This window comes from Achroia grisella, unplaced genomic scaffold (assembly GCF_030625045.1).
Source record: "Achroia grisella isolate CSIRO2021 unplaced genomic scaffold, CSIRO_AGI_Agris_v1 utg1064, whole genome shotgun sequence".
NCBI classification, from domain to species: domain Eukaryota; kingdom Metazoa; phylum Arthropoda; class Insecta; order Lepidoptera; family Pyralidae; genus Achroia; species Achroia grisella.
The window spans coordinates 736,526-764,501 of record NW_026712568.1 but is presented as its reverse complement, the minus strand read 5'-3'; the positions used below and the strand labels follow the sequence as shown (position 1 = coordinate 764,501).

Genomic DNA, 27,976 nt, shown 5'->3' with positions numbered 1-27,976 from the left:
ATCGAACCGGCTTCGTGAAATCGTGCGGAAGTCATTTCTGCCCGTCATTTCATAAACTAGCATCTTTGTGATTATACGTGTTTAGATTCTCTTTAAGATATACCGCGCTTTTATTATTTCCAACCATCGTGGCCCGCAGAATAGAAAATGGATTCTGAGGAGTCTTCTTTGGCGAATGTCTCATCATCTTCTCCATTCGTTTTTGAAAAGGTAATAAACTTATTTTAATTTTTTAATAATTATCGACTTACGGGGGTAGTTCTAAGTAACAAGTGCGCTGTAAAATTTTATAAACATAATGTAATATTTTATAATATTATAACTGTTTCATTACTGAAATATTCATATAGGTAAGCACCACGCGGTTATTACGTAAGAAAATTAAGTAAGAGTATATTATGCATTATAATGCGCAAAAATTTTATAATCTTGGGCACGTGGCCACACCCACGTACCCGACATTATAAAATGAGAAAAATGAAAATAAGCAATTATAGATTTATTCAAAAGCCGCTTTTAGTTCAAGTTAGTGGCCGCGGTAAAATCGCATAAAGCGACGTCAAACGCATGCTACGAGCGAGGTGGTACTCCACATCATCACCAAGCAATCTTTGCCTCCTGATAATATTTAACGTAGAAATTTAATTAGGTATGCGGCCTTTTTTGTTCGGAAGACGATAGAATCTTGCACCGCCTGAGCTAACGGGTATACCCTGGCGCGGCACTAGTGGAGAATGAGAACAAATTATTATTTACCTCGATGGTCTCTTAGGGGAACCGCGTGGTGGTCAACCTGATGTGGTACATTGCTAGCAATGAGGTTATTAGTCCACAATATTAACAATCGTATTTCCCTATCTATTCGCGTATAATATACAAATTTATGTTGAAATTACCGTATCATATATGATGACCGTTTTTTATATATGGTTGTATTTATAGTGGCGATTAAAAACCTATAAATTGTGACAACAAATGTATATACATTTTTTATAGTTATTCGTGTATTATATACTTTATTTATAATTTATAAGTAGCTGTGCCCCCAACTTGCTATTGCGTGTATTTACCGACGTACATTTATGGATAATCTTAATAATAATATTATAAACGCGAAAGTTTGTGAGTATGGATGGATGTTTGTTACTGTTTCACAAAAAAAACTACTGAACCGACTTTTATGAAACTTTACATTAATAAAGCTTATACATCAGAATAACACATAGGCTATAATTTAAAAAGGTAAATTGGGCGACACATAATGACAAATGCAATGCAGACGCAATGGCACGGGTCAGCTAGTACCGAATATAACAACCAACTATGATTCTTCTTCAAATTCACAACGCTCAAATCAGTCGTTAAAATCACTGCATACCTACTTACCGTTAATGATTTATTTACCTTAATGCCAAGTCCCTTTAAGAGAAGCCAGATAGCACCTAAAGCCAACCGTCATATTAAAAAAACTAATATTCCGAAACTTTGTTAGCGTAATAGAATCCTCGATTTTTAAATTATAATTAAATCACGATTGTTATTATTTTTGGTAATTGTGCATTGCCGATTGCCGGTTGATTTTTCTAATCTAATTGTAAGTTTCACTTAAAAATCCGTGTACGTTTTATTCCAATCAGGATACAATTAAAAAAAATATATATATTGTTATTTCGAATACAGCGGTTACGAAAACGTAACAGATCGCCGTCTGATGAATAATAATAACGCTTTATTTGTACAATCAATAGATTATATTAAAAAAGAAGCAGTACATAATAGTTAAAGTTAGTTTTTTTATGGATGACTATGGAATGGCGCACCCGCCTGTGCTAACGGTTTACGCTGGCGGGGTATCAGTGGAGAATGACAAGATGGGCATGAGTTCAGGTCAGTTAGCCCATCTTGACAAATTTGCCAAAAAAATATCACGATGTTTTCCAGTGGGAACCGTGTGGAGGTCAACCTGACATGGTATATTGCTAGCAATAGGATCATCAGTCTACCTTACTAACAGTCTCCTAGACCCCCAGCTGAAGTTAGTTAGCTAAAACATATGGAATATATGGAATGGTCCATCCAGGACTCATGACAATCTTTATTACTATTATTATACCTAATTTACTGCCGGCACATATCGAACAACTGGTATAAAATCCCAATCCCACCGGATATGATAATTACATTGCGTTTGCTTACTTGCGGAGGTAAGCATTACATAGTATAGAATAGTATTAAACAAAGTCGCTGTCGCTGTCGGTCCCAATGTTTGAATCGGTATTTTTAATAGATATATATAGATATAAGAGGAAGTTTTATACGTATAATATATGTACACCCGTGCGTAGTCAGGGCGAGTAGTTAGTTAATATACAGAAATAGATGTACCCACGGTTTCACTCGAATTATATTTAAAAAAAAAATACATTATAAACTTTCGGGTTTATAATATTACTAGCTGTGCCCGCAGTATCACCCACGTTAAATTTCAATATGAAATGTAGCCTAATTGTTATTCTGATGCATAAGTTATATTACTGTTAAGTTTCGTCAAAATCCATTCAGTAGTTTTTTTGTGAAAGAGTAACATAAACATTTACAAACTTAATAATATTATTAAGATTAAGGTTAAGATTATTTTTAATCATAATAGTATATAGAAATAAATTTACATTTATGACATAAAACATAAAATGTAATGTTCTTTGGTATTAAATAAGGTACCAAAAACATCTTGGATAACGGGCAGATACTATTACGTAGTTTGGTTGCGTTGTGGTAAACGAACAAATGTAAGTAGGTGGTATCGAGTGCAAGCGATTCGCAGTCAGTGTGCCACTGGGTCGCGTTATATAAGCCCCACTTACTTGACTTTGCGTAAGCGTCGCGTAAGCAATACTATGGTAACACGTTCATTTATTTGTTTTATACCATTTATTAGTATACTTGATATAAATATTGCCATTGATATTTTATCAACCTAATTGTTATTAGAACACCAATTTTCAAATTTGTATGAGTTTATACAAACGTATAGTTTTAATGGGAGTAACGCGTTACAAGGTCACTTAAATTAAATATATACCATTGACATTTTATCAACCTAATTGTTATTAAAACACTGATTTTCAAATTTGTATGAGTTTATACAAACGTATAGTTTTAATGGGAGTAACGCGTTACAAGGTCACTTAAATTAAATATATACCATTGACATTTTATCAACCTAATTGTTATTAAAACACTGATTTTCAAATTTGTATGAGTTTATACAAACGTATAGTTTTAATGGGAGTAACGCGTTACAAGGTCACTTAAATTAAATATATACCATTGACATTTTATCAACCTAATTGTTATTAAAACACTGATTTTCAAATTTGTATGAGTTTATACAAACGTATAGTTTTAATGGGAGTAACGCGTTACAAGGTCACTTAAATAAATATATACCATTAACATTTTATCAACCTAATTATTATTTGAACACAATTTTCAAATTTGTATGAATTTCTATAGACGTAATGTTTTAATCGGCGTAACGCGTTACAAGGTCATTTGAATAAATATTACCATTAATATTTTATCAACCTAATTGTTATTAGGACACCGATTTTTAAATTTTGTATGAGCTTATACAAACGTAAAGTTTTAATGGGAGTAACGCGTCACAAGGTCATCTAAGGTCATGTCATCGGTAATAACAATAATTTACAATCAACCCACCTAATATTATTGTTTAATTTATGTAATTGGAATAGGTACCAAATACGGTATGCTAACCATTTGCCATCATATGAGCCGTATCCTAGTTTGCCACCATAGTAGTACTTAGTATAAAGAAAAAAATTGACGGTTTAACGTGATGGTTCGGGGTAACCATTGGCTATCGGGCATCGCATTATCAATTGTCACCCACAATAACACATATTTTCTTTTATTTTCAAAAGAGGTTAAATAAAAAAAATACTCCTCAAAATCGGTAGATACAAAAAAGTTCTCAAGACACGTAATAAAATACAGTTAGAAAAATGGGTCGGTCAATCGAGACTTCTCCTTTTCTTTTTTGGTCTATTAAAAACCAAAAATTTATCTCACTTGTATAATCATGCAACTAAACTAGTGAGAACTCTGTTGTACTTATACAACCATTATTGTAAATAATTATGTATACGTAATACGTCTACTATTGTCTGCCTTACCTTACATCGTACTATACTACGCCTTTGTTACCTACAGTACAGAATATAGCCTTCTAATTTGTAGATTATGAGATTGATATTGAATTTGCGGAATATGATTAAGATCCGCTATGTAAATCGAGTTTTTTTTTAAATTTGGGTAGTTATGTGCATTTAATAGGGGCGATTAAAAACCAATAAATTGCAACACCAGCGCATTTAAAATCCTTTTATTGTCGCTATTCGTGTATTTTCTTTACGGATGATAATGGAATGTTGCTCCCGGCTGCGCTATCGGTTTACGCTTGCGGGGCACGAGTGGAGGATGATAAAATAAGCAAGAAGTCAGGTCAGTTAGCCCATTTTTGCAAATCGCAATTTACCACGATGGTTTCCAGGAGAAACGCCTGGAGGTCAACCTGTTATAAATGTGCTATGTCAGGTTGTTTGCTAGAAATGAGGTTATTAATCCACATTACTAACAGTCCCCTTTTCTCCGATTAGTGATAACACGACTTGGTATTGTATATTGTTTTTTAATTTCCATTCAGTATTTACATAGATGAGTACGCAGTAACATAATTTGCATACTGTGGTAATTATTATAGGTATATCAGAATTATAGTAACTCTTAAATAATTTGTGACATATAAAAATACAAAGACCATGCTGATTATCTCTTACATTGACTATTTCTTTGGAGAACGATAAAAGAAAACAATATTAACGTCTCGGCTTCTCGATGGATAAGACATGTGGATGCAATGTAAAGACATGTGAAGCAATGTACTATACATTGCTTGTCAAAGTCATAATCATTTCTGCATTGCCTTTCGGTCTCTAGTGCACTTGATATTTTCTACTATAATCTCTACCATAGTTACTTCAGACAAGAACCGGTAAGAAACTCAACTGGTAATTGGTCTACTAGTATTGGTATTGGTCCCTAGTACTTACTATTCGTCCTCCCCTACTCTATAATATCATTGCCAAAGTGTTCCATACCATGGCACGAATCTATGCCTACAGATGGGTAATGGTATATAATATTGAAACAGAAAGACAATTTCGGTATCTACCAATTTTTTTTACATTCGTGATCTATGACTGTTCAAAATTTTTGCAGGGTCAACTAACTGCAGACCAGAATGAAGGTAGCAGTTCAAATGTAAGTTATAAACCAGTTTTTAAACGGGATAGTGTTCAGTACCTATTCGGCTTTATTAGACGTTTTAGAATAGGAAACAAGCTGATGGTTCACTTGACAGGTTACCTGTTGACTATAGATTAAAACAGCACGATTGACATTCGTGGTAAATTGTCATTTATTTATGTAATTGTCTGATAGTCTATCTCATGTTAAGCGATAACCGTCGCCTGTAATACATTAACAGCACCTCGTACATCAAGTTATCTTTTGTACCGGTAACTGACACATTGCTATTCCAGGGTAACTGACACGTTGCTATTTAAGACGTCATGCTTCTTTTTTTTATCAATCAATGGGTGATTTAACTAAGGATAGACCAACTATTTCAGGACTAAAACTATCATTTCGTAAAGTTTTATAACTAGTTTGTTTGTTTGTAATTGTGTACCTCTTCGCGCATTGAGGTATAACTATAAAATTTAAATTTGGTTATGTTTGACGAATAATAACATATAGGTTTCATATTATACTAAAGGATCAATGTAATAATATTACATTGGCAAAATGCTCATATCAATAGTTATCTAGATGAAGTAACACTTATACCTATTACAAATTTTACAGGGCCAACCAAATTCAGAAGAGAAAGAAGCAGGTAGCAGTTCAAAAGTAAGTTATTAACTAGTTTTTTTATAAAAGGGCTAGTTTCACCTATTCGGCTTATGGATGCGGGGACATTTTGTAAAAGATGTCTACTTCGTATTTTAGAATAACCAAGAAGCTGATGGTTTACTTGACAAGTTACCTGTTGGCTATAGATTAGGATTAACATCCGTTGTAATTTGACATTTAGGTATATATGTAATTAGAACAAACTCTGACAGTCTATCGTATGCTAAGAGATAACCGTCGGTATGTCGTATACAATTAAAATACTTAGCTTCTACTTAATATGTGTACAAAAAATTAGGTTATACAGTACAATTTTTGTTTTGATTTTGGTATTTGAGTTCCGAATCGAATGATATCGCTTCGGATACTCACAACAATCAATTTAGTATTAGGTATATAATAATGTAAATATTACAAAAGTGCCACCAGACTTCCTATTAAAATATTTAATCAACTAATGAAATAACGGGTACATTTTTAATTCCCATTTTATTCTATGAAATTAACATTAAACGGTATTTGTACGTATAACTTCAGTTTGTTGCCTACGCTTGGTGATAATAATAGATAATAACATTTCAAGCCGGTGTTAAACTGAAATTTTGAACTGAGTCCGAGTGAAGTTGTTAATAGTGTATCTCTCTAACAGGCTATTTCAGTTAATCAGTCACCTGAAGCTGGCGCCTCTACTACACGTGATATAAGAAATGTAAGTAGTATTTTATTGTATGTATTATTGCGGTAAAATTATGAAAATTCCGATTCTTATGACAGATAAACAAGATATTTCTAAACATATATCACAAGATATTCTAACTACTAATACCTACACACTAAAATGTGTAATAGAATAATAATAATATAGATATTTATCTATATTATTGTTAGTTACAATTCTATTATACTCGTATTGCGCCGGTATAATTCATTGTTGAGAACGTTTCAGCACTTTTCAATCCGGTGTTTATCTGAATTTCTGAATTCTAGTGAAGTTACTGATACTGTATTCTCTTACAGATTTTCATTAATCAAACGCCTGTACCAGGACCATCCTCTAAACGTGATGTAAACGTCAGTAGAATTTATTTTGTACTAACTGTGCCCAAGGTTACACCCGCGTTACATTTCAATATATAATTAAAAAAATATATAGCCTAGGTGTTATTCTGATTCATAAGCTATACTGTATTAATTTTGCGTGAAAGAGTAACAAATATCCATACTTACAACTTTCCAGAGCCATTCCAGAGTATTAAGATGCCATGCCTCTTATCCTGTAATTTCACTGCCTACCCTTGAATCGAAACACAGCAACAAAACACTGTTTGGCGGTTGAAATAGGAATATGAGAACATTGTCCGTATTTTTATTATTAAAACTATCATTATGTCTGATTATTAACTGGTTGTTTACCTACTATTGTACTTTTAATCGACAGGATGTCGTCAAATGCAAAGTAGCACTTTCGTATGGGAAATCTCTATCTCACCTGCCAACGTAACAATTTGTATCGGATAAAATGTATTAAATTACCATTAGTGCTTACGATCGTGTAGTCTCAAGATAAGTAGGTACTTTTATGATATTGAGACGACTGAATGTTTGGTCAAACCGGTAGTCTGACTCCCGTACTCTCGCCAGTCGTAGAATCCTCCAGAGAATTACCTGCTTTTTCATCACAACTCGACCTACTCTATTAGGAATCATTGAGATGTTATTTATTAAAACGTATTAGAAAAGACTGTATAGTAGTATAATATACCATATGAGGGGTAGAAAGTACAGTAATCCCATTTGGTTTATTATTTATTTTTAACAAAAAACTACGCGATATTAAATGTCCGGAGTATGGAGAACTGACGCAGTCTGTAAATTTAATAACTGAAACGAGATCAAAAATAATGTTGCACTAGTATGTGAACATCAATCTCATTATGTGTACTAAAGTTAAATAAACTGTGATACATACCGACATTTATTGGACATTTAAGTAGGAAATATTATTTTAATTGCAATATTTTAGCAATCTACAAATATATACATATACAGAGCACTATACAACTTTTTTTTATGCTGGTAGCAAACGAGCATAACGGTAATAATTTTAAATGTGTATTGTCTTACATTATTTTCATTCATTGTATTAGTTACGTTCTAGTATTACAAATGTTTAGTTTATTTGATGGGGATCGCAAATTATTTTCTAATAGGATTAGATTTTGCACTATTCAATTTTGTACGGACCATCAATAATGCACCTGAAATATTTGCGTGTCTATTCCGGTTACACATAATGTTATTACGATATATTCAATCATTTCCAAATACAATATGTCCGTTTCAGTATGGACCTTCAATAATGTACCTGAAATATTTCCCTATCTATCCCGGTGCAACATAATGTTATTACTTATTACCAAATGTTTAGTAGTAGCAAACCCTCACTATTATTATTACTCACTAAACTATAACTTGAATGACGAGCGTGCTTGGCAATAGTTATTCATGCACGGGATTTTCATTTAATATTAGACATGCACCTATATAAATAAACAGTGTAAAGAACCTGACTAAAAAAATAAAAATATGTAATTCAACTGAGTTCCTTGATCGTTCTTCTCAATTGAATCTATATACTAAACTGAACGGCAAAGGAAAAAATGTAGGTTCATAAGCGGCTAAAATGTCCTAAATGGATAAATTATTTTTGGATTTAGTCCTTTGTATTTGATATATCTATTGTATTCTATTATTACGTGGCGGCTTCAGAATACATCAATGGGTGAGTTAGAGGCAATCGCCGCGCGCCGCGTTGCGGCCTACGCCTCACCCTCGCGTTCAGCCACTTACTAGGCCAAGTTCATATTGTCATACTTGGTTACTTGAGCGACGACGTCGCTGCCTACTTGTACACAAGACCGCGTGCCATTTTATTGTCAAATTATTGTTTACTCGGAAGCATTTTAGAACAACACCTTTTTGTATTGTGTATTAATCACCTTTTAAGATAAGATTTTAGTGAATTTTATGAAGTTAGTAAATAATAGAGGAATAAGTAAGTGTAATTGATTCTTATGTAACTAATTTAAATTCATTGTATATTTATTGTTATTGGTCTTAATTGCAGTACAAATATTAGTAGTCTTAATCAATAATTAAAAAATAATATGTAGTAATCAAGTAAATATTAGTTAGGTATATCACCTAACTAATATTTACTTGTGCGGACTATAAAATCGTATGTTGATTAAAACGCTAAATAGCCCTTTAAAAGTAGAATATAAATTATGTTAGTTAATATATTTTCTTTTGTTACAAATACATTAGTAGTTAGTACCTATTGAATTTACAAGTTGATATCAAACAAACTTTTTATGTAATTAATGTATCTAATCGAGTCATAACATGAATAATTTTATGGTAAATAAAGCGTGTAAAAAATACATTCAGTCGTGTTAATTCAGTTACACTTCATACTTATTACAATTATATTTGGTCCGTTGTTGTCGTGAATGGTTAAGTTATCGCGCTCGTGTGTGAGGTCACGTTTTAGATAACACAAATCCAATGTTTATATAACGCCTTCATTTTTGTAGGTAAGAACATGTTTCGTGATGTCATTGTTGTTAATTTGACGAAACCTGTAATTAGATTAATTATCGCAGCTGTTTCAGAATATTTACTTTTTTTAATAATTAGTCAGATACTACGGACGCTTATAATTTTACTTGCCATGTTAACTCTTGAGCTGGAGTCCCGTCAATCATAACTACAAATCGAGTTATATATAATAATAATAATAACCCTTGACAATTAACACGTCATCTAGTCCCACGATAAACACTAGACAACTGATATAAATACTTAGATATATATTTTTTTCTGTAAATACATACACAATATGCATAGAAAACAACCAGACCGATACAAACAATCATACTCATGAATACTAATGTTTGTACCGTGCGAGGAATCGAACTCGTGACTATCGGACGAAAGGCGGCGTCCTATACCGCTAGACCACCGAGGCCGTTCAGTCAAGATATTAGAAGATCTTTTGAAATTTAAATTCAGTTGATATTTTTTTCAGGTACTAGACTGGCCTGCTTCCACATCAAAGGAGCACGGTCCGTTTCAAATCCCGATTGAAATATACGAATGCATAATTTCGTGTACCAAGCCCTCGCGTATACCAATTCGCGCAAATTATAAGGATGCGGAGAAATCGAAACATCGACCGTTCCGATATTTCGATTACTCGCCGCAGACAACAATACATCACGTGCGGGCGAATCGAATGATGCGTCTGCTAATTCAGTGTGCGTTGAGAAACGCCGCTATAGATGAGCACAGTATGAAATGCGTTTGTTGCAACCTTTTACCTTCCGAACCTGTAACGGGAAAATGTGGACACACCAGTTGTATGAGGTATGCATTTATTTCGTCTTAGTTTTACTATAATTGAATGTGCCGTGTGCATAAATATTTATTGTCATGTATATTAATACAACCCCTAGATCGATCCCCCGTCCAATTCAAACGGGGATCGAAATTAGGATGGCCTGAAGCGAAGGTTCGAACCCCCTAGCGGTGCCCTCAGACTAAAGTCGTATCCGTCAGATGGGAGCTGGTCTTCAGCCGCTCCATAAGTCCTTCTACGGGTTTGGATTGCCATCTGCACTCGCCTTCTATAGTATAGTCCGGTGAAGCTGTAAAGGCTAGCTGTGGCCAACATTATTAGAGTAGTCCGAAAAAAAACTCTTTACATCATTTCTTCATCTATTTCTATTTTACCCCTTTACATTTTTTGATTTACCCATTTAGAAAGTGCATTAAAATTATTTACATAAAAATAAATAAATAAACGATATATCAAAAATATTCATATCCAATTTCATTAGGATCCATGTAGCCATTTAGTCGTGAAAATTAAACAGACACTTTCGAATTCATAACAATAGTAGGGATTCTTGTTAATATTACATTCAAAGAACAGTTTTCGTGTTTGCTGAAATTGAAATCGTAATGAAATGTTAGGTGACACATTTCAAAGGCAAAGGGCAAAAATTAATTTTATGGTATTATATTATTTTATTTATTTTTCTTCATCAGCTGTATTGTAGCCCATCGGCTCAAGTTCCAAATGGATGAAAGCTTTAGGGGATGTCCCTGTGGTGAAGCAGGTTATGAGACGCTGCATGTAAGCGTCATGGCCAGAGATATACTTGAAAAACTAAAATGTAGTGAAGAAAATCTAAGGTAATATTTTTTAAACGAATGTTGCACCCATATACTTGCTAGCTAGGCACCTGTGAAGGATGATAAGATGAGGATGAGGTCACGTCAGCGGATCGTGAGAAATTCTACAGCAGTTTATCACGATGGTTTTCAGGGAAAACCGTGGTGGTCCATCTGACATTGCTAGAAATGAAACCATTAGTCCACATTACTAACAATTCTCTAATCTTTGACATTTTACAAAATTTTATTTATTTTAATTTTAAACAAATATAGCTTACACTAGCGCAGTCCTATATTATTTTCTTTGATAATATTCTTTGATAATACCTTTGTTTTCCCTTAAACAGAAACTACATGAAGCGGTTATTTAAGGCGAGTCGCCAGAAGAAAATGAAATGTGAGTTGTTTTCTTGATTACCCAATAATTACATTGCACTGTGAAAATATAAATTATTGCTTGAGCGTTGGACATTATCATAAACTTATGTATTAAGGACTTTGTTGCAAACTTATGTATTTTAATATTGTCGGTAATTTTTACGTATTTTATTTTAACAAGGATATTTTTATATATTTCAGTGATGATTAAATTGTAACTATCTATATATACTATTTTTTGTTATCTCAAACAGTGAAATGATAATCTCTCATTACACACTTACCTATGTATGTATGTGTATGTTTATCAATTTGTGTCTATTAATAACAAAAAATGTTTTATCGTTAGAGCAAAGTTACATAAAAATGGAGGGCAATAAAAAAAACTTCGGGCCGAAAACATCGGACATATTTAGCTTACTTTTTATTACAAAAAGATAATGTATATGTAGATAAACACATTCCTTAGTGTCACATTAATTAAAATGTGGCAGTGACCGCCAAACGTCTGTAATACACAGATAACTTTGCTAATTATAGGTTTTAAATTACAGACTTTTAATTATATGACACTTTGTTGTGGGCAGGGATAGTACAATGTTATTTATTGCTTTTTATAAAATTGTTTATTTATTTGTTGTCTATATTGTTTTATTATTTTTGTTTATTATTTATTTTTCCCTTTATTGTAATGACGCGTTAGGATTACGCTTTGCGATATTTTTAAAATATTTTTTGCTTTATAATTACCTAGCTACTTACCGTCATTTTTTGTGTAGACAAGATTTTTTGATTCATTGCTTTTCTTTTATTTCATTAATTGCGTTAAAACAACGCGTAAAAATCGAGTTACAATTATGCTCTTAACCAGTTATGTCACAAAATAAATGTCATAATGCTCTTCGAAACCGGCGTTCTCTGGGCTTGCAACACTCGAAACAGTGCAACTCTTTCTGTTTATAATGCTACAGCGACTTTGATTTAAATTACATAATTACGACCCCATTACTTTATGCTCTCTTTAGGTATTTTAGGTATAAAGGATTGGGGAATAAATAATAGCCATTTAGCCGTTAAAATTAACAAACAGACAGACAGACACACTTTCGAATTCATAACAATAGTACGGATTCTTATTAATATTACATACTAAGAACAGTTTTCGTGTTTACTGAAATTGAAATATTAATTAAATGAAAATACTTTATATAATAATTTTCATTTGCTATTTTTTTATTCGACGGAATTGCAATCAAGCTGATGCGTAACTGATAGTAAGTGGTCACCGTTGCGTATACACGGGAACCACCACATATACCATAAACATCATGTAGAGCCATATGACAACTGAGTGCTCCTCATTTATTGCCATTTGCGAGGACTACGACGTCATACTTCTGTAAATTCATGTAGTTATATAACATTACTTACAAAGTAATGTTTGGCTGTCGAAATATGCGAGACGTAGCTGCCCATTCAGACGACTATATGCCAAGTCCACCTCAGTGAAATTTTATAGGTAAAACAATATATCCAAGCTTCGATCAATTGCTTGAGGATTCCTTATTTAGACAAAAACACTGCTCATGTCATATAATCGGAGATTTTATATTTTTCACGGATTAAAGAATTAAAGTCGGTGGTAGTTAGAGTTCCAGAGACCTAACGGAAACAGTTGCACTTAAAACATTTACAATTATAGTATTAATATTCTGTATCTGGGTCATAGTACTGGATTTCTGCAGAAACATCCCATTTCTATGAAGTATCATATAATGGTGTTATTATATTATTATCTGTAATTTGAAAGACATTTTATTTAATAAATGCAGTAGTGCCTATTTAAAGTGGTGAGCAGATAATGGGATTTTTGTGCGATGAATAGAAATGCCCGTTATTTGGCCGTACTTTAAAACATTGCCGCGTACCCTACTCGACACAAGCGTAGGCGTATTTTCTAAATTCTCCATAACAAGACGGACATGTAACAATTTGTCTGAAGTCTACTCATTTCAGATTGCCCACGCCACCTGTTTCATCGTTCGTTCAGCGCCTAGGTCATTATTCTAAACACTATATCTTCTTGAAGGATAGAAATTGCGATGTTTATTTTCTCATAATTATTATGATGCTATTTATCATACCCATAATAACATATTATTAATTTTAGTTCTCATCAGAAAACATTCGAACAAATCGGTGTTGTATATTTATAAACATATTATCAGCCATTGGCCTTTTGATAACATTTAACAACTTATTGTAATCTTATGAAAAATTCTTACAATGTTGTAATGATATGTACAGTAAACACCTGCGAATCTGTACTTTTAGAGAAAATAGGAATTATCATGGCAGTTTTAATAACGATATTAAGTTACGATTTTGTTCCCTAAATATTAAAGTATTAATTTTTGTTGCTTGTATAAAATAATAAATAGCTCTACGTAGTGTACGTGGTACTTTATTTGAATAAAAGGCTGATAGCTAGATAAGGATAATTAAAAATGGAGATATTGTAATCGGTAAATGTAATTATACTATTATACTAGATAATAAAACTTGACAATGGGGTTCTCAAATACAGAGCCTTGCGGGAAAACTGAATTTAAAGAATTTTGACGTTACGATAGATATGTATCACGAAGACGGCCTGACGGACGGATGGTTATATTTTGTGTCAAAAAAAGCAGACAGTCGGGGAAATAGCAATACTTAATAAATAAAACGAACCACAGTTTACTAGTATCAATATACATCAAAACACAATATCTTAGAATTAGTCTGTCTATATTCATAAAAAATACTTGTTAGATGCAAAAAAGGACGTAAATTAAGGTATGAAAGGTTGTGCAGACAAAGTCGCGGGTTATAGTTAGTTACATAATGCTATTATACTATACGCATGCATAATATTACAGTAGCTTTAAAAATACAATATACAATTGTGTAATCTAACTCATTTTTATAATGGCAATTATTCTCTAAATATATCCCTTAACTCACCCTCAATGTATATAGAAGTTAGCTAAATATTAATCAATAATTTAAAAGCGTTTGTTTCGTAAGAACCTTAATATAAAGTAGGTACGGAGGTACGGGCGCGCAATACGACGTCTCGTGGACATTCAAGACTATAATCGCGAACCAACAACGCTATTATGTAAATCGGCTATTTGTTTGTTACATGGCGTTATGTAACCATATTGTTGGCGGTGCAACTACGGAGAACGCGGCGCTGGGTCGCAGGTTACATTATATTTAGATATTACGCTACTAAATATAGGTTACTCTGTGACTTAAGTAATTATGTTAAACCTAATAACTTATACATTGATACTGTTATGTGTCCTAGGTTGTACATCACGTGTACGAGATAAGCAATGTTATTATATCAGTTGCTACCATGGTAATGTTGAGTTAGTGCACTATAAAATATGCTTATATTACCTATATATGGAGTTATATAATTATGTAGGTACTTGAATAATAAATCCAATAACTTATTCACGTATATGACGCATGTAAGATAAGCGATAATACAAATATACAAGATGCTACTAAAGTAATATTGATCAGAAAATGTCACACAAGAAATCGGAATATTAAGTAATCATTGCGTACGATAATAGAGATGTACGGGTAAGTGGCACGAGTGTACGAGGCTAATCAAGTGTTTGAAGTAGAGAGTTTTAGTTTCATCTATTGAGCCAATAATTATTACTTTTATTTATAGTGATTATAGCGTTGTTGCGTATTTTTTTTTTTACATTTAATTGGAACGATAAGTAAGCCGATGCTCATCTCAGTAGCAACTGTCGTCTATATAAGTGAAATGCACTATGGACAAGTCATTACGTGATCACGTCTTTACGTGAAGCCTTATACAGGTAATACCGTGATTAAGTTGTCATGACTTTGAAATATCTTTGTATCAGTGTCCACCATCACCAATCAATTGCAATAAATTGTGATCATTACTATTGTTTATATTTACTTAAATTGATTGACGACTGTTCATTGCTCGATGCACATTTATTCCCATTACAGTACCTACATTATCTGTAGTCTATATAAACTGTTCAACTATGCATTGTGTAATTGGTTATATCTACTTATAAAACCTATTATTCTTTAATCACTAAGTCGGAGTTCGTAACAATTTCTATAGGAACAGAAATACTATACTCATATTACGTGTCCTCAGGCTCCTTACAGGCCCCTCCTCCCCACTGGGCTCACTGGGCACGTGCCCGGTCCCCGCGATGGATTGGGGCCTAGTCCCTACTGAATTACCAAACGATAACCGATAACTACTGTAACTCTCGCCTGAAAATCAGTCTTAACAAATGCTTATCGACTATGGTCAATTCGTTCGTTTTTTTTATAAATCTAGCAAGAACTTGAAACACTCATCACATAACTTTTTAAAATTATTTTTGCCTGGTTTGTTTTAAGAGTCATGTTATAAAATGATTGTCTATTCTAACAAAATAGTGCATTATTACTATGGTCATAGTGGCCCCATTATTCTAATGTGTCCAGGGCCTCTAATACGTGAAAGACGGCCCTGCGGGTCCTCCACACGGTTACTATGTATGTGTTTCAACAGAAGTAGACTGTAAAAATTCGTCAGCCCCTATACCCCAGCTATTTCAACCCGCAATCAGCTTGTAAGCTGGGTTCCGGTTATTAGGTTATGATTTAGGTAGTGATTTTACAAGATAAGCGGCATAACACTTAGTCTTCTGGAGTGCAACTCATTATCACGGGACATGTATACGAATATAGTAGTGATATTTATCTATATGGATGACGGTTACCTCTTATCATCAGATGATACAGCTTATTGGCCATTCTAATTACATTAAAAACGTCAATTTTAGCTGGTTTTGGTATAATCAAAAATTCTAATAAAAATCACCACCACTACATCCCTATTCGTCTGTTTTGTCTAACGGCTCATTAGAGTATGCATGACATGACGAAGAGTGCCATAAGTAAACGTTGTTTTGCCATATTATTTTATAAAATTACTTAAATCGGGTGGAAATTGAGTTGTATGTATTTATTAATGCTACAATAAGAAATAAAAATTGTCTAAAAAATAAAAAATAAATGTCAAGGGTAGACAACCTTTATCACTTAGGATTATGGAAAATAGATAGTAATAATAATAATAATTTCAGGACAATTCACACAGCGGCATCTAGATCCAAGTCAGGCTAGCTAAAGCTTGTGTCATGGGTACTAAATAACTTATACAAATATATAGATATATGTATATTATTTTTCGTAAATACATATTATACATAGAAAACACCCAGACCGATACAAACAATCATACTCAAGAAAACAAATGTTTGTGCCGTGTGAGGAATCTAACCAGAACCATCGGAAGTATTCTATTATTTATTGTATTATATTATGAACATTTATTACTGTATTATTTACATATCTTGGGACGACGCTGAGAATTGGCCAGAGTTATTGTATTATTATTTTTTATTCTTTTAGATGGTTGGCAATTATTTTATAGGTCTATAGATCGATAGATAAGTTGTAGGTTACTTAGTATGTATGACTAGGACTTTAAATAAAGTGCACAGCAAACTTCATTAAGATCTGTTAAGCTGTTTAGTCAGTCTGATAAGGATGTCTGTATGTTGGTTGCCGTTTATATGATTAATTATTTATAATATTAATATAGGTCAATATTTCCCAATCTCCAAAATATAAATTTATGAATTTGCATTTTTTATTAAATTAGGCACCAAAATGAAATGGCCTGGTGTAAAAGGGTTAAACACGTATCGAGTCAATTTTCAAATTGCCCACCTTAAAAATCAAATTGCCCGCCCATGTGGCATGGGCCGTATGTTGGAAAACACTGGTATAGATGTAATATAACAAGGATAGATAATATTAAATAAATAATGTGTTGAAGTATCTTTACCAGGAACGTATCAATTATCCCGGAACAGTCGTTCTATATATGAGCTATATTTATCTCGCTCAGTAACTATTCGAAACAATGTATAGATTTCTCTGGAACTACGGATGCAATTAGTATAATTAGTACTATTATAGAGGTAATAATAACTGTATAAGCTTATCACTGAAACTTAGTTATGTAATAAAATGCAAACTATAACTCCATTTTGTTACATCAGAGCGTTATGTAGCGGACCATACAAATGTCACAGTCATATTGGGCTTCATTATGAAAAGGCCGCGTGGGGCGTTGTAAAGGCATTTTTGTAAAATAAGTTTTGCAATTTTTATAACTTATTACTAACACTGATCTAAAAAAAAAATTTGTTTCTTTCGAGTTTCTTCCGTCTGTACCTCAATTTAACGCGTATTCTTTGAATATTGCAACAATTTTTCTCTCACAGCTTTTGTTTTTGAGTTACAGCCAACATCCCTCATTTACTATGTTCAATTTAGATTTGCGTTTTTTATTGGACACTGAAATATATTTTGTTTTTTTGGATATGGCTTCATCAATAAGATGTGTAATTAATCCTGATCATTTTTGCTATATTTGTGGTGACATTGATAGTATTCAAAAGAAGTTTTGGTAATGTAAGGTATTAATTTACTATATTTTTTTCGTCAAAATGATAAAACTGTGTATATAAAAGAAATAAGCTATTAGCAATCTCCCAGTATTTTCTTCATAGTCAGATACATAAAAATAACCAAAAACAGAAAAAGAATTAAGGAAACCAGACTTGTGTTGATCAGTATTATATAGTATATATTCTTATATTATATATTTATATTATAAAAATGCATCTGATTGCTATCTCCGAGGATGATGTATGAGAAAAACAATTTTTAGGGGAGTTGGTCAACGTATTAGAACCCAAAACATTATTGTACAATTCGCCCAACTTATAATTACCATTTATATGCATTAACTTGAACGGTTAAATAAAAAGTATTTCTAGGAAATGTATATAGTATCTCTTATTAATACATTATCCCCTTGTTAGTTATCATGATGTTGGCCATTATGTAATAAAGGCTTATTTTTAATCTTTATAAACAGCATTACCAGCCAGCAGCACCTCTTGCCAATTGCCAGCCAATGCAGAGGGAGAATGCCAGTTATTAGACAAAGCATCCAGACTGCCCATAACTGCACAAGTAAGTTTAAAATACAGTTTCGCTAAAGTAACAAATTTTTACTCACGATTACAAATTCATCAAATTGATTTATCAGAATAAAGCACCAATAAAGTGAGAACAAGAGTCTTAATTGACACTGAGACTCCATACTAAATACCTACAAAAAAAAATTTCAACATACAGAGGAATTACGACATCTTTTTAACATTTATAATATTCGTATGGATGTATAGGACAGATAAAAACAATTAAAATTGTTTAAATTCTGTAATATTGTTTTCAGGCTCGCTTTAACTTTGCAATTTATCTGATCGAATCAGCCCAGTTCTTAGAAGCCGCCAGTCATTTAGCTAGAGTGATCGTCACTGGGACCTATCAACTCGCGATTAAAGCGCGTAGACTTATGCAGAAGGTTAGTAAAATAAAGAAATATTAATTAAATTTAAGTCAAACGTTATTATATTACTTGTTCAATTTATAATATTTACATTGTCGTTTCAACTATTTAAACAAATAAATTTGATTGTTTGAGTGTACAATTTGTTTTCAATGCTAACTTTGGTAAATAAAGTGTTAGGACACTTGATAGGCGCAATGATTTTATGAAAATTATTATTAAGGGAAAAATAGACGGAAGGGGGAGGGGAAGACCGAGACATAATTACATCAAGAAAATTAAAAACAAAATGGGAGTAGTATCGTATCAACATTTAAAGAGAATGGTGGAAGATCGCGAAAAGTGGCACGAGTTCCACCGACAAGAGCGTAACTCTTAAATTAAGAAAGATTGCTAACTTCGAAAATTGAATTTCGTTTTGCAGGTGATGGTACATATCGCCAAAGAATACTACTCTCCGAGGCTTGAAAAATTCTTACGCAACTTGGTTAAAATGCAGTCCGCTAAAATGTGGCTGAAGCTGAAAGATGTCGAATGTGTTCTGTGTTTTGAGACACTGCGCAATCCTGTGACGACATCTTGCGGTCATACCTACTGTAGGATTTGTGTAGAACGAGCTATAGATTATAATCTGCCATGTCCCTTGTGCAAAAGATCCATGGCCGATTTCGATTTCAGTTCTGTAAGTATTTTTCTGTTATGATACTATAATTTTACTGTAACTATCAATGATTCTGTATGTACCATTTTGTTCTTAGTTCATATTTAGTAAGCAATTTTACAATATCATTTTATCAAAACTAGTTTAGTAAATCAGACAAACGATAAAAATGTACTAGTGGTCAAAAGTGAACCATAATTTAATAGAAGTATATATATAATTGTTATATTATACAATATATAAGTTCTGGTACTGTTTACCATTTGGTAAATCTTATATAAGAATATTATTGGTTGTAATGGGTTATCTTTAAAAAGATAATTATTTTTAGATATATTAGGTATACGAATGTCATTAAACTTTGTTGACCTTTTAATATTAGAGATAAGAAAATAATAACCCAGTAACTGGGTATGTATCTAATGCTACATTCTCAAATCTGCAGTTTTCATTACTACTTGCGTATGAACATTTTTTACGTTGGGATTCAATCTCAACAAAACTCTTTTGTGTTATATTAATATTGCCTCGATAATGTTCGTTCCGATAATCGTGTCGAGTAACCCTGGCCACACATTTACGATAAGACCCGGACGAACCGTTCAATTGATGCATTAGTAGCTCCGCCCAGCCATTTATAAATTAATTATAGCTGCTATTCTTTTAGTCTAGACCCGTAAAAAGATAATCTTAGCATTCATAATGTGTACATTACAGAAATCGCCAGTCGCAATCCTGCATCTAGCATTGGAATCGATCGACGCTGTATCAGTAGAGAGGCTAGATCCTAACGTAATCCCGATCTGTTCTTGCACTATAGCTTATCCGGGGTAAGTGTCAAATGTATTGTATTTATTTGAGTATTTTCGGTTTTACAATTTCATAACTCAGTTTTATCAGTTTATTCCAGAAAGCTTGCTGGAATATACTACACAGTAATATTTATAACTAGCAGTGCCCGCGGTTTCACCCGCGTTACATTTTAATATTTAAATTTCAAAATAAAATATAGCTTATGTATTATTCTGGTGCATAATTTATGCATACATATATATTACTCTAAAGTTTTAATATTATATTTATAATTGCATGAGCACTTTTTAAAAAAGAATACTCATTTGGTTTGATATGGAAGATATAGCAGTCGAATTAAGGGAGTGAGTGGAGGCACAATATCTCAAGAATGCCGTATTATCTACCACATAATGTCCATAATACAGTTGATATACTAGACATACATAAGAGACGCTTACCACTTGCAAATGTCACAAAAAATATATTTATTTGCACAACTATTACTACAGGCCTAGCTCTAATGCAATACTTCATATAATACATATAGTATTAGATATACATGTTCGGTAATGTAACATACGTATAACGAACAATTATAACGTTGTTTTTGTGAATTGACACAAACAAATCCGTTATTTTCGCTATTTGATTGAGAGTGGTGAGAGATATGTTACTTCTGCCGCGAGGTACTAATGGGACCTTTGTCGTCGCCCCAGATAATTATTTGTTACCCCAAAACTATATTAACCCTATATTCTTAAGGGTCTGCATCGCGCACCTAATAGAACTGGTGTCTCAGGCGTCCATTAGCCACGGTAACCTTTATTACTATCAGATGGGCCGTATTTTTTTTTTTTACAAACGCCTTTTATACTACTATGATTGCAAACAAGCGTTTGCAATCATAGTAGTATAAAAGGCGTTTGTTTGGTGTTTCGGCGCTACTTTGGCAGATTACCATCATCAATGACGTGCCACACCTTGACAAATTATATATATTTTTTCCTATTCAATATCTTTCATATGCATGTTAATCTGTAAGGTATTTATAATATCGGCCCCTAGTATCGAAATAAATAAATAAAAACAAAAAATATATGTGTAGTACCTATAATCATTCTAATTCTTGTTTTTTTAACTATTACAGAGTACCCTGTTCAGTTTACATTTACCAGCCACGACAATGGGTCATGGTCCGTCATATTTTGAAGTCTGACAGGCATATTTTTGGTATGCTGGCAAATGACAATGATTGCGAATATGGCACAGTAAGTACTACATTAATTATTCATACCATTATATACTCAATGCTTTCTTTAAGTGAGGGGAATAAGAGGATGTTCAGCTTAAACTTGTTGCCACCATCGTAGTATAGAAAAAAAACCCTAAAGTATTGTCAGCTGCTTTAATAGAAAGTTAGTAGTAGTATAAGGGGACGCCCTATGATATTTGTATGATGTTTGTAAAGTAATATAAAAGAAAAAAACACACTTATATCGTTAATCTTTCTGAATTTAGAATTAGAAAAATACTTGTATGTATATAGTGACTATAATGTCTTTGAATAGGTAATACAACATATATGAAAGGAGTATTCAATAGTAACAATAAAAATATAGTGTTTGGTGATTTTAATATATACATTTTATTGAATACTAGCTGTTCCCGCGTCTTCGTCCGGGAGGAATTTAACTTTATTTTTCTAAAGTAAAAGTAGCCTAAGTTACTCCGTATTAATCAGCTACCTGCCAAAAAAAGTCCTATCAAAATCGGTCCAGCCATTTCAGAGATTTGCCGGAACAAACAGACCGACAGACATACAAAATGTTATTTTGGTATATCTACCGTATATATATTCATAATCATGTAGTAAAAAACGATTATTTCAATATTACAAACAGACACCCCCAATTTTATTTATATGTATAGATTGCTACAAAGACTAAATTTTAAAATTATTATCATTATGTTAAACATATTTTAGAGACTCCGATGTGAAACTCACTATCGGGTGCTGCTTGTGGAGTCTACTCTTAATTATTACTGTTAACTGATTTATTTTGTTACTCAAGTACATAGCTATTATATTTATTTACTTTGGTCAATCTTGCATTTGGCAGTTTGTATTCATAAGAAATCTAAAATATATAATGGTGTCTCTGGCTCGTTCTTGTGGCGACTTTTCGTATAAGCTGTAAAATCAATAAAATATTGTTTATTGAAATGTGTTTATATGAAAGTGTTTTGAATAAAGATTATTCAAATATCTATTTCTATTCTATAGTAGAGATGATTGTACATTAAGAGATGGAAGAAATCAATAAACCATTAATTGAGACAAATATACCAGGAAGAACGTCGTAAATTTAGAAATATGTTTAGATTTATGTATTCGAAACAAAGCTAAGCATTCTACAATAAACAAAAAGTTAAAAACCAAATTTCAATAGTTTTAAAATGGACTTAAATTTATGACTTGCTATATTTGTACAACAAATATGCGGCCCACGTAGTAAACGATTACTGTAGTCTGATTCTCGATATATAAACCGATATAACTATATCTAACTATATAACTTTAGTTAATTTTATTCATTAACTTTTCATTGTTTTTAATTTCAGATTTTAGAACTACGAGACTGCCTGCTCTTCGAGGATGGCAGCTATATCTTGACCACTATCGGTGTTTCGCGCTTTAGAATGATCGAGAGGGACACCCAAGACGGGTTAGTGATAAGTTATCATACATTAGGGCCTGAACATGAAGTATTAATGACAACTAAATGTTATTTCAAACCACATATTTTTTAACACTTCATGTTTTCTTTTTAATTTTGAACATGATTTATACTGTGTGTGCTGTAACGTGGTACGAGTGACAGTTTCTAATTTTACATTTAACAATTGCTACATTTAAGTTAATACAGTTATTTAATATCTTACGAATGTGGTTCAGCTAAAATACTAAGTCATAATTTGAAAATCGCGGTAACTATTAAGAGTGAAACGAAACGTTAATGAAACTGTCACCCGCACCATGATACAGCGCAAATGATATAGAACCATATTATGAACACTTTACTAATAATAAAATATGTTTTCTTCCAGGATGGACGTAGCTTTAATCGAAAGATTCGATGATGTGTCCGATAATGATATACCGACTCTGGCACAGCAGTGTATTCAGAGCACAGTAATCTCGTACAAGTCATCCGTGTGGCTCAATTCCTTGGATGAGTCCCTTCAGTTTGAACTTTTGGCATATGGTAATATTCCTGAAGTTGATACGGATTTTGAGATGTGGGATGCCGCTCATGGACCAATTTGGCATTGGTGGATCATCTCCATACTGCCACTCTGCCAGGATCTTAAGGTGAGATATATATAATTTCCTGTCACCTTGTCCGCCTGAAAAATTACTCTATTCTGTTTTTCTTAAATACCACATGTAGAGGGGAATGGGTTCGTCAGTATGGGCTAAATCAACTCTACCTCTACTCGATATCAGAGTATACCGTTATCGCAGGCGGGAAGCCATATTCATTTATTAGAAAATACTGCGTCTCAAACAATATATTAGACGATTAAGGACTTATATAAATTTCTTAATTTTTTTTGTACTGTGACTAATCTCTTGTGCTATTTTGTTTGAAAACTAATTCTTATTATAAATTACTTTCCTTACTACACACATAAGTGATATAACAGTAACAATTAGTATTTACAAAAAATAGCACGTCACTTCTTTATTAATAACTAAGCCAAATATGGTATGTAAACTATACGGGTGTATATCTACAAATATATCAATAAATTATTGTTACAGTTCCTGATACTGACTACAAATTCATTACATAAGAGGCTCACAGCAATCTCACGTGTTTTATCCATGTTGCTGAGTTCTAACAACGCCTCTACACTAGAAGATATAGAACGGAAGGAGATATTCTTACGTATGTGGTTTGATAGACTATTGTGAAACAAAACCCGATATAAGGAAGGTCATCTGGTTCGCAAATTGCCTAAAATGTCGGCTAAAAGGCGTAACGAATATTCCAATTATCTCAAAATGCTGTCTATTAATTTATTGCTTAAATCACTCGAGACGAAGACGATATTTGAAAAAGCCTGTATAAAATTGTCATCTCTAGCTCACAGTTCAACATGTTAACTGCTGTCGCTGTTACTAAATATTTACAGGTACGTAACGACAGCAGTAAAATATACAGGGGAGCCTTGTGGCAATCCATTATTTACTTCAATCACATTTTATTAATTATAATAAATTATTATTAGGCAGACCGTCTTACATACGTGTCTTGGTTTAAATATTATTCATGGCCATAGTGATAGTAAAATCTTATACATGTTATTATAAGATAAAAAGCCGTACCTAGTACTCTCAAGTTTGAATTAAATATCTTTAAACAAATATTATGTATGTATATATAGGTATTTCTAGTGGTCGGCCAATATTATATATTTTAATTTGGAAGGACCCAGCGGGTATGGTCTTATCCTTCTCTCTTATCAATATCCTTATATATTTTATTTAGTGGTTATTTTGCTATACGTCTTTCGCCTCAGAACGAGGTATCGTCATTGAAAATAGTTGGGACATTGTATTAGTATTGACTGATGCATGATGCCTCGTTCAGAGAAATGTAAAAGAGAAGAGAATAATATAATTAATATATAATATAATGTATAATATACAACTTTCCCTTTTATACATTTTCTATACACATCTTTCATGTAAGTTCGACTGTATCAATCTAATTCTTGGCAGGGTCCTTTGTGATTAATAAGTATATTTGTTAGAATAGACTTTTCTGTGGTAGTAATAATATTAGAGGACAAACAATCTGGAAATATAATAATAAAACTATTTAATATACATTAACAATAAGTATTTGTGCCAAAGTCTGCGTAATAAATAAACTTCCACTCGGTCTCATTGATTTGTTACTGTCTCGCGAGCCATCGTAGAATCAGTATAAGAATTGAATTTGAACATTGCTCATGTAATGAAAGTGGAGCAAGTTCTTGGAATTGAGTATGTACTCAATTAACATATGTTACAAAAACTATTATTACTATGAATTACACCCAACGATTAATGATATATCATGCTATAAGGGTAATAAACTATTATTAATATAAGGATGGGACCCATAGTGCAGCCATAGTATATTACTATTTTTTTCTCTCTTTTTTGGTCAATAGTTATTATAGTAATGGGATTTTCTAAAATTTTGTTACTTATATATGTTTTTATTTTTCTTATTTTTTTTAATATCATAACAACGGGCGTACCTGTTGTAAATAAATGAATCACTGTTTTTATTAAATTTATGATTGCATTTAATATTTAAGTTCATAGCGATTTTCATCATTCACCTCTCACTATTGAACATATGATTTAAGTTATAAGCTAACTAAGTAAGTAGGTATAGTTCTAAGAATTTTGAAATTTATATAATTAATATTTATACAGTAGATAATTATTCATAGGGTCAACGTACACTTTTTCTATAATACCTACGCACAAAGAGAAAATTCATAGAAGGTTCAGAAACAATGAAAAATTATAGAATCTTTCATTTGTTCCTCAATTACAGCGCTATTTCTTTAATTCTGCAACAACTTGAGAAGTACCTAAGACAGAATAATGAAAGTGACGAAAGCGAATTTTGTTAAAACATAACTACAAATTTTGAGAGATCGTCACAAACAGTCTTGATTATGAGGTCCTAATTTATAATCATTGGGTTTAAATTACTAAAATCCTAATCACATCACATATGTAGCGTCTATTTACTTATAATTAGATTTAATACCCTTGCATCTACTCATACCTTTATATATAAATATATAAAAGAAAACCTGTTATATTCCATGTTCAAAACGCTTGGTATAGATGCGAAACTCTTCTTTACAGGATGATTTTATATAAATTTGAGAGCTCAGTCGTTAGCCGTTAGCTCAGTTCAACGATTTTGTAAATTCTTATTTTTCGGTGCGTATTTATATAGATGGTGGACGGTGGTCAAGAGTTTGTAGTAGACGATCTCACTAAGATAGTTTTTTTTTATATAAAAACAAATAACATCGTATAAGATACCAGTATATTTTATATAATGTACACGCCTATACATAAAAATCATTCCATTTAATAAATATGATCTCGTTAATCTCGAATAATATAGTTATTAAGTTATGATAATTTGTTCACGTTCTATACCGAAATTTTTAAATATATTATAGGTAACAGGTTCAACAAAGCTGTAAGTTCGCTGTGATCGAAAATTGATATGTGATGATACTCATATTTTGTATAGGTTTAAGATCATTTGATATAATAATTTTTTATGGACTGCAGCAATGGAAAACAATTTGATTGAACTTACGAAAAGGGGTAGAATCGTGTACTGACACTGAATACTCTATAACGTCCAATACTTTAAGTGTCCGTGTCTAAAGACGTTAATTGATTAATATAATTATTTATTATCTCTTTTTCACTAAATTAGCCTATATTTAAAGAAAAAAATCATAATCTAAAAATAATTAATCTCCAATATAAAAAAAAATATTTAAGACACTTGTTTCATCATACAGAGGCACGTAATAAAAGATTCGCAAGATTCGCGTAATAGTTTTCCCAATTGAGCTATGTGGGAAGAATAAAAATTGTTCAACAGCTTGTTAGTCTGTTTTCATGTACTGATCTCAAAATTTGTCTTTGCAAGTTACCTAATGTTTATTAAGTTAATCTTAATTAGCTAGTTATTGTCTATATATTTAATGGTTATATGCAGTTAAAATAAAGTAAATTATAAATCTTGCCCCTATTTGTAAAAACTGACACCTCCGATAAACCTAATTTAATTATCCAAATGTTCAAAACAGTGCAATGGTTTATTAGAAGTTTGATGTTTTATGAATATGGGAGAGAATAGTAAAATTAATCTTTCATACATAATAATTACCTACTTTGTGTTGTAATTAGAGTTGTAAGTAAAATCTAGTTAATTATCTACAGTATTTGTATTAATAATAAATGCAATGTAAATTTTTAATAAAGTAATTTCCCTCATTTGTGACTTTTATTTCACGCGTAAAGCTTAATAAATTAATAAATTATTAAAAAACTAAATAAATTATAATGATATAATTGACATGTTACTTTATTTTAGGACACCGTCTTGCTTCCGATGGTCTCGGTTTCGATACCTCAATAATACCTACAAACATTTATTTTCATGAGTAAATGTCTGAATACGAGTATGTTAAGTACTAGTGACGATAGCCCGGCGCGGCGGCAGTTACATGCTTATACTCGTTGTTTCTTATTATACCTATTG

General features: G+C 32.2%; 1 protein-coding gene across 1 annotated transcript; it reads left to right on the top strand.

Annotated features, from left to right (window-relative positions):
• Nucleotides 1-51: 51 nt before the first annotated feature.
• On the top strand, nucleotides 52-27,698 carry LOC131841450 (uncharacterized). The gene is made up of 16 exons (XM_059189773.1): nucleotides 52-210; nucleotides 5,305-5,346; nucleotides 5,953-5,997; nucleotides 6,650-6,709; nucleotides 7,018-7,071; nucleotides 10,091-10,428; nucleotides 11,113-11,259; nucleotides 11,589-11,638; nucleotides 18,677-18,774; nucleotides 19,040-19,168; nucleotides 19,578-19,835; nucleotides 20,532-20,644; nucleotides 21,757-21,877; nucleotides 23,232-23,335; nucleotides 23,718-23,982; nucleotides 24,436-27,698. The coding sequence occupies exons 1-16, from the start codon at nucleotides 148-150 to the stop codon at nucleotides 24,586-24,588; spliced, it is 2,040 nt and encodes a 679-aa protein (XP_059045756.1). The 5' UTR covers nucleotides 52-147; the 3' UTR covers nucleotides 24,589-27,698.
• Nucleotides 27,699-27,976: the final 278 nt, after the last annotated feature.

Bases quoted from the DNA above. Each gene is read 5' to 3' on its own strand.
- LOC131841450 (XM_059189773.1), top strand. From the start codon at position 148: ATGGATTCTGAGGAGTCTTCTTTGGCGAATGTCTCATCATCTTCTCCA. The intron at 211-5,304 runs GTAATAAACTTA...AAATTTTTGCAG, and splicing joins CTCCATTCGTTTTTGAAAAG to GGTCAACTAACTGCAGACCA. The intron at 6,710-7,017 runs GTAAGTAGTATT...ATTCTCTTACAG, and splicing joins CTACACGTGATATAAGAAAT to ATTTTCATTAATCAAACGCC.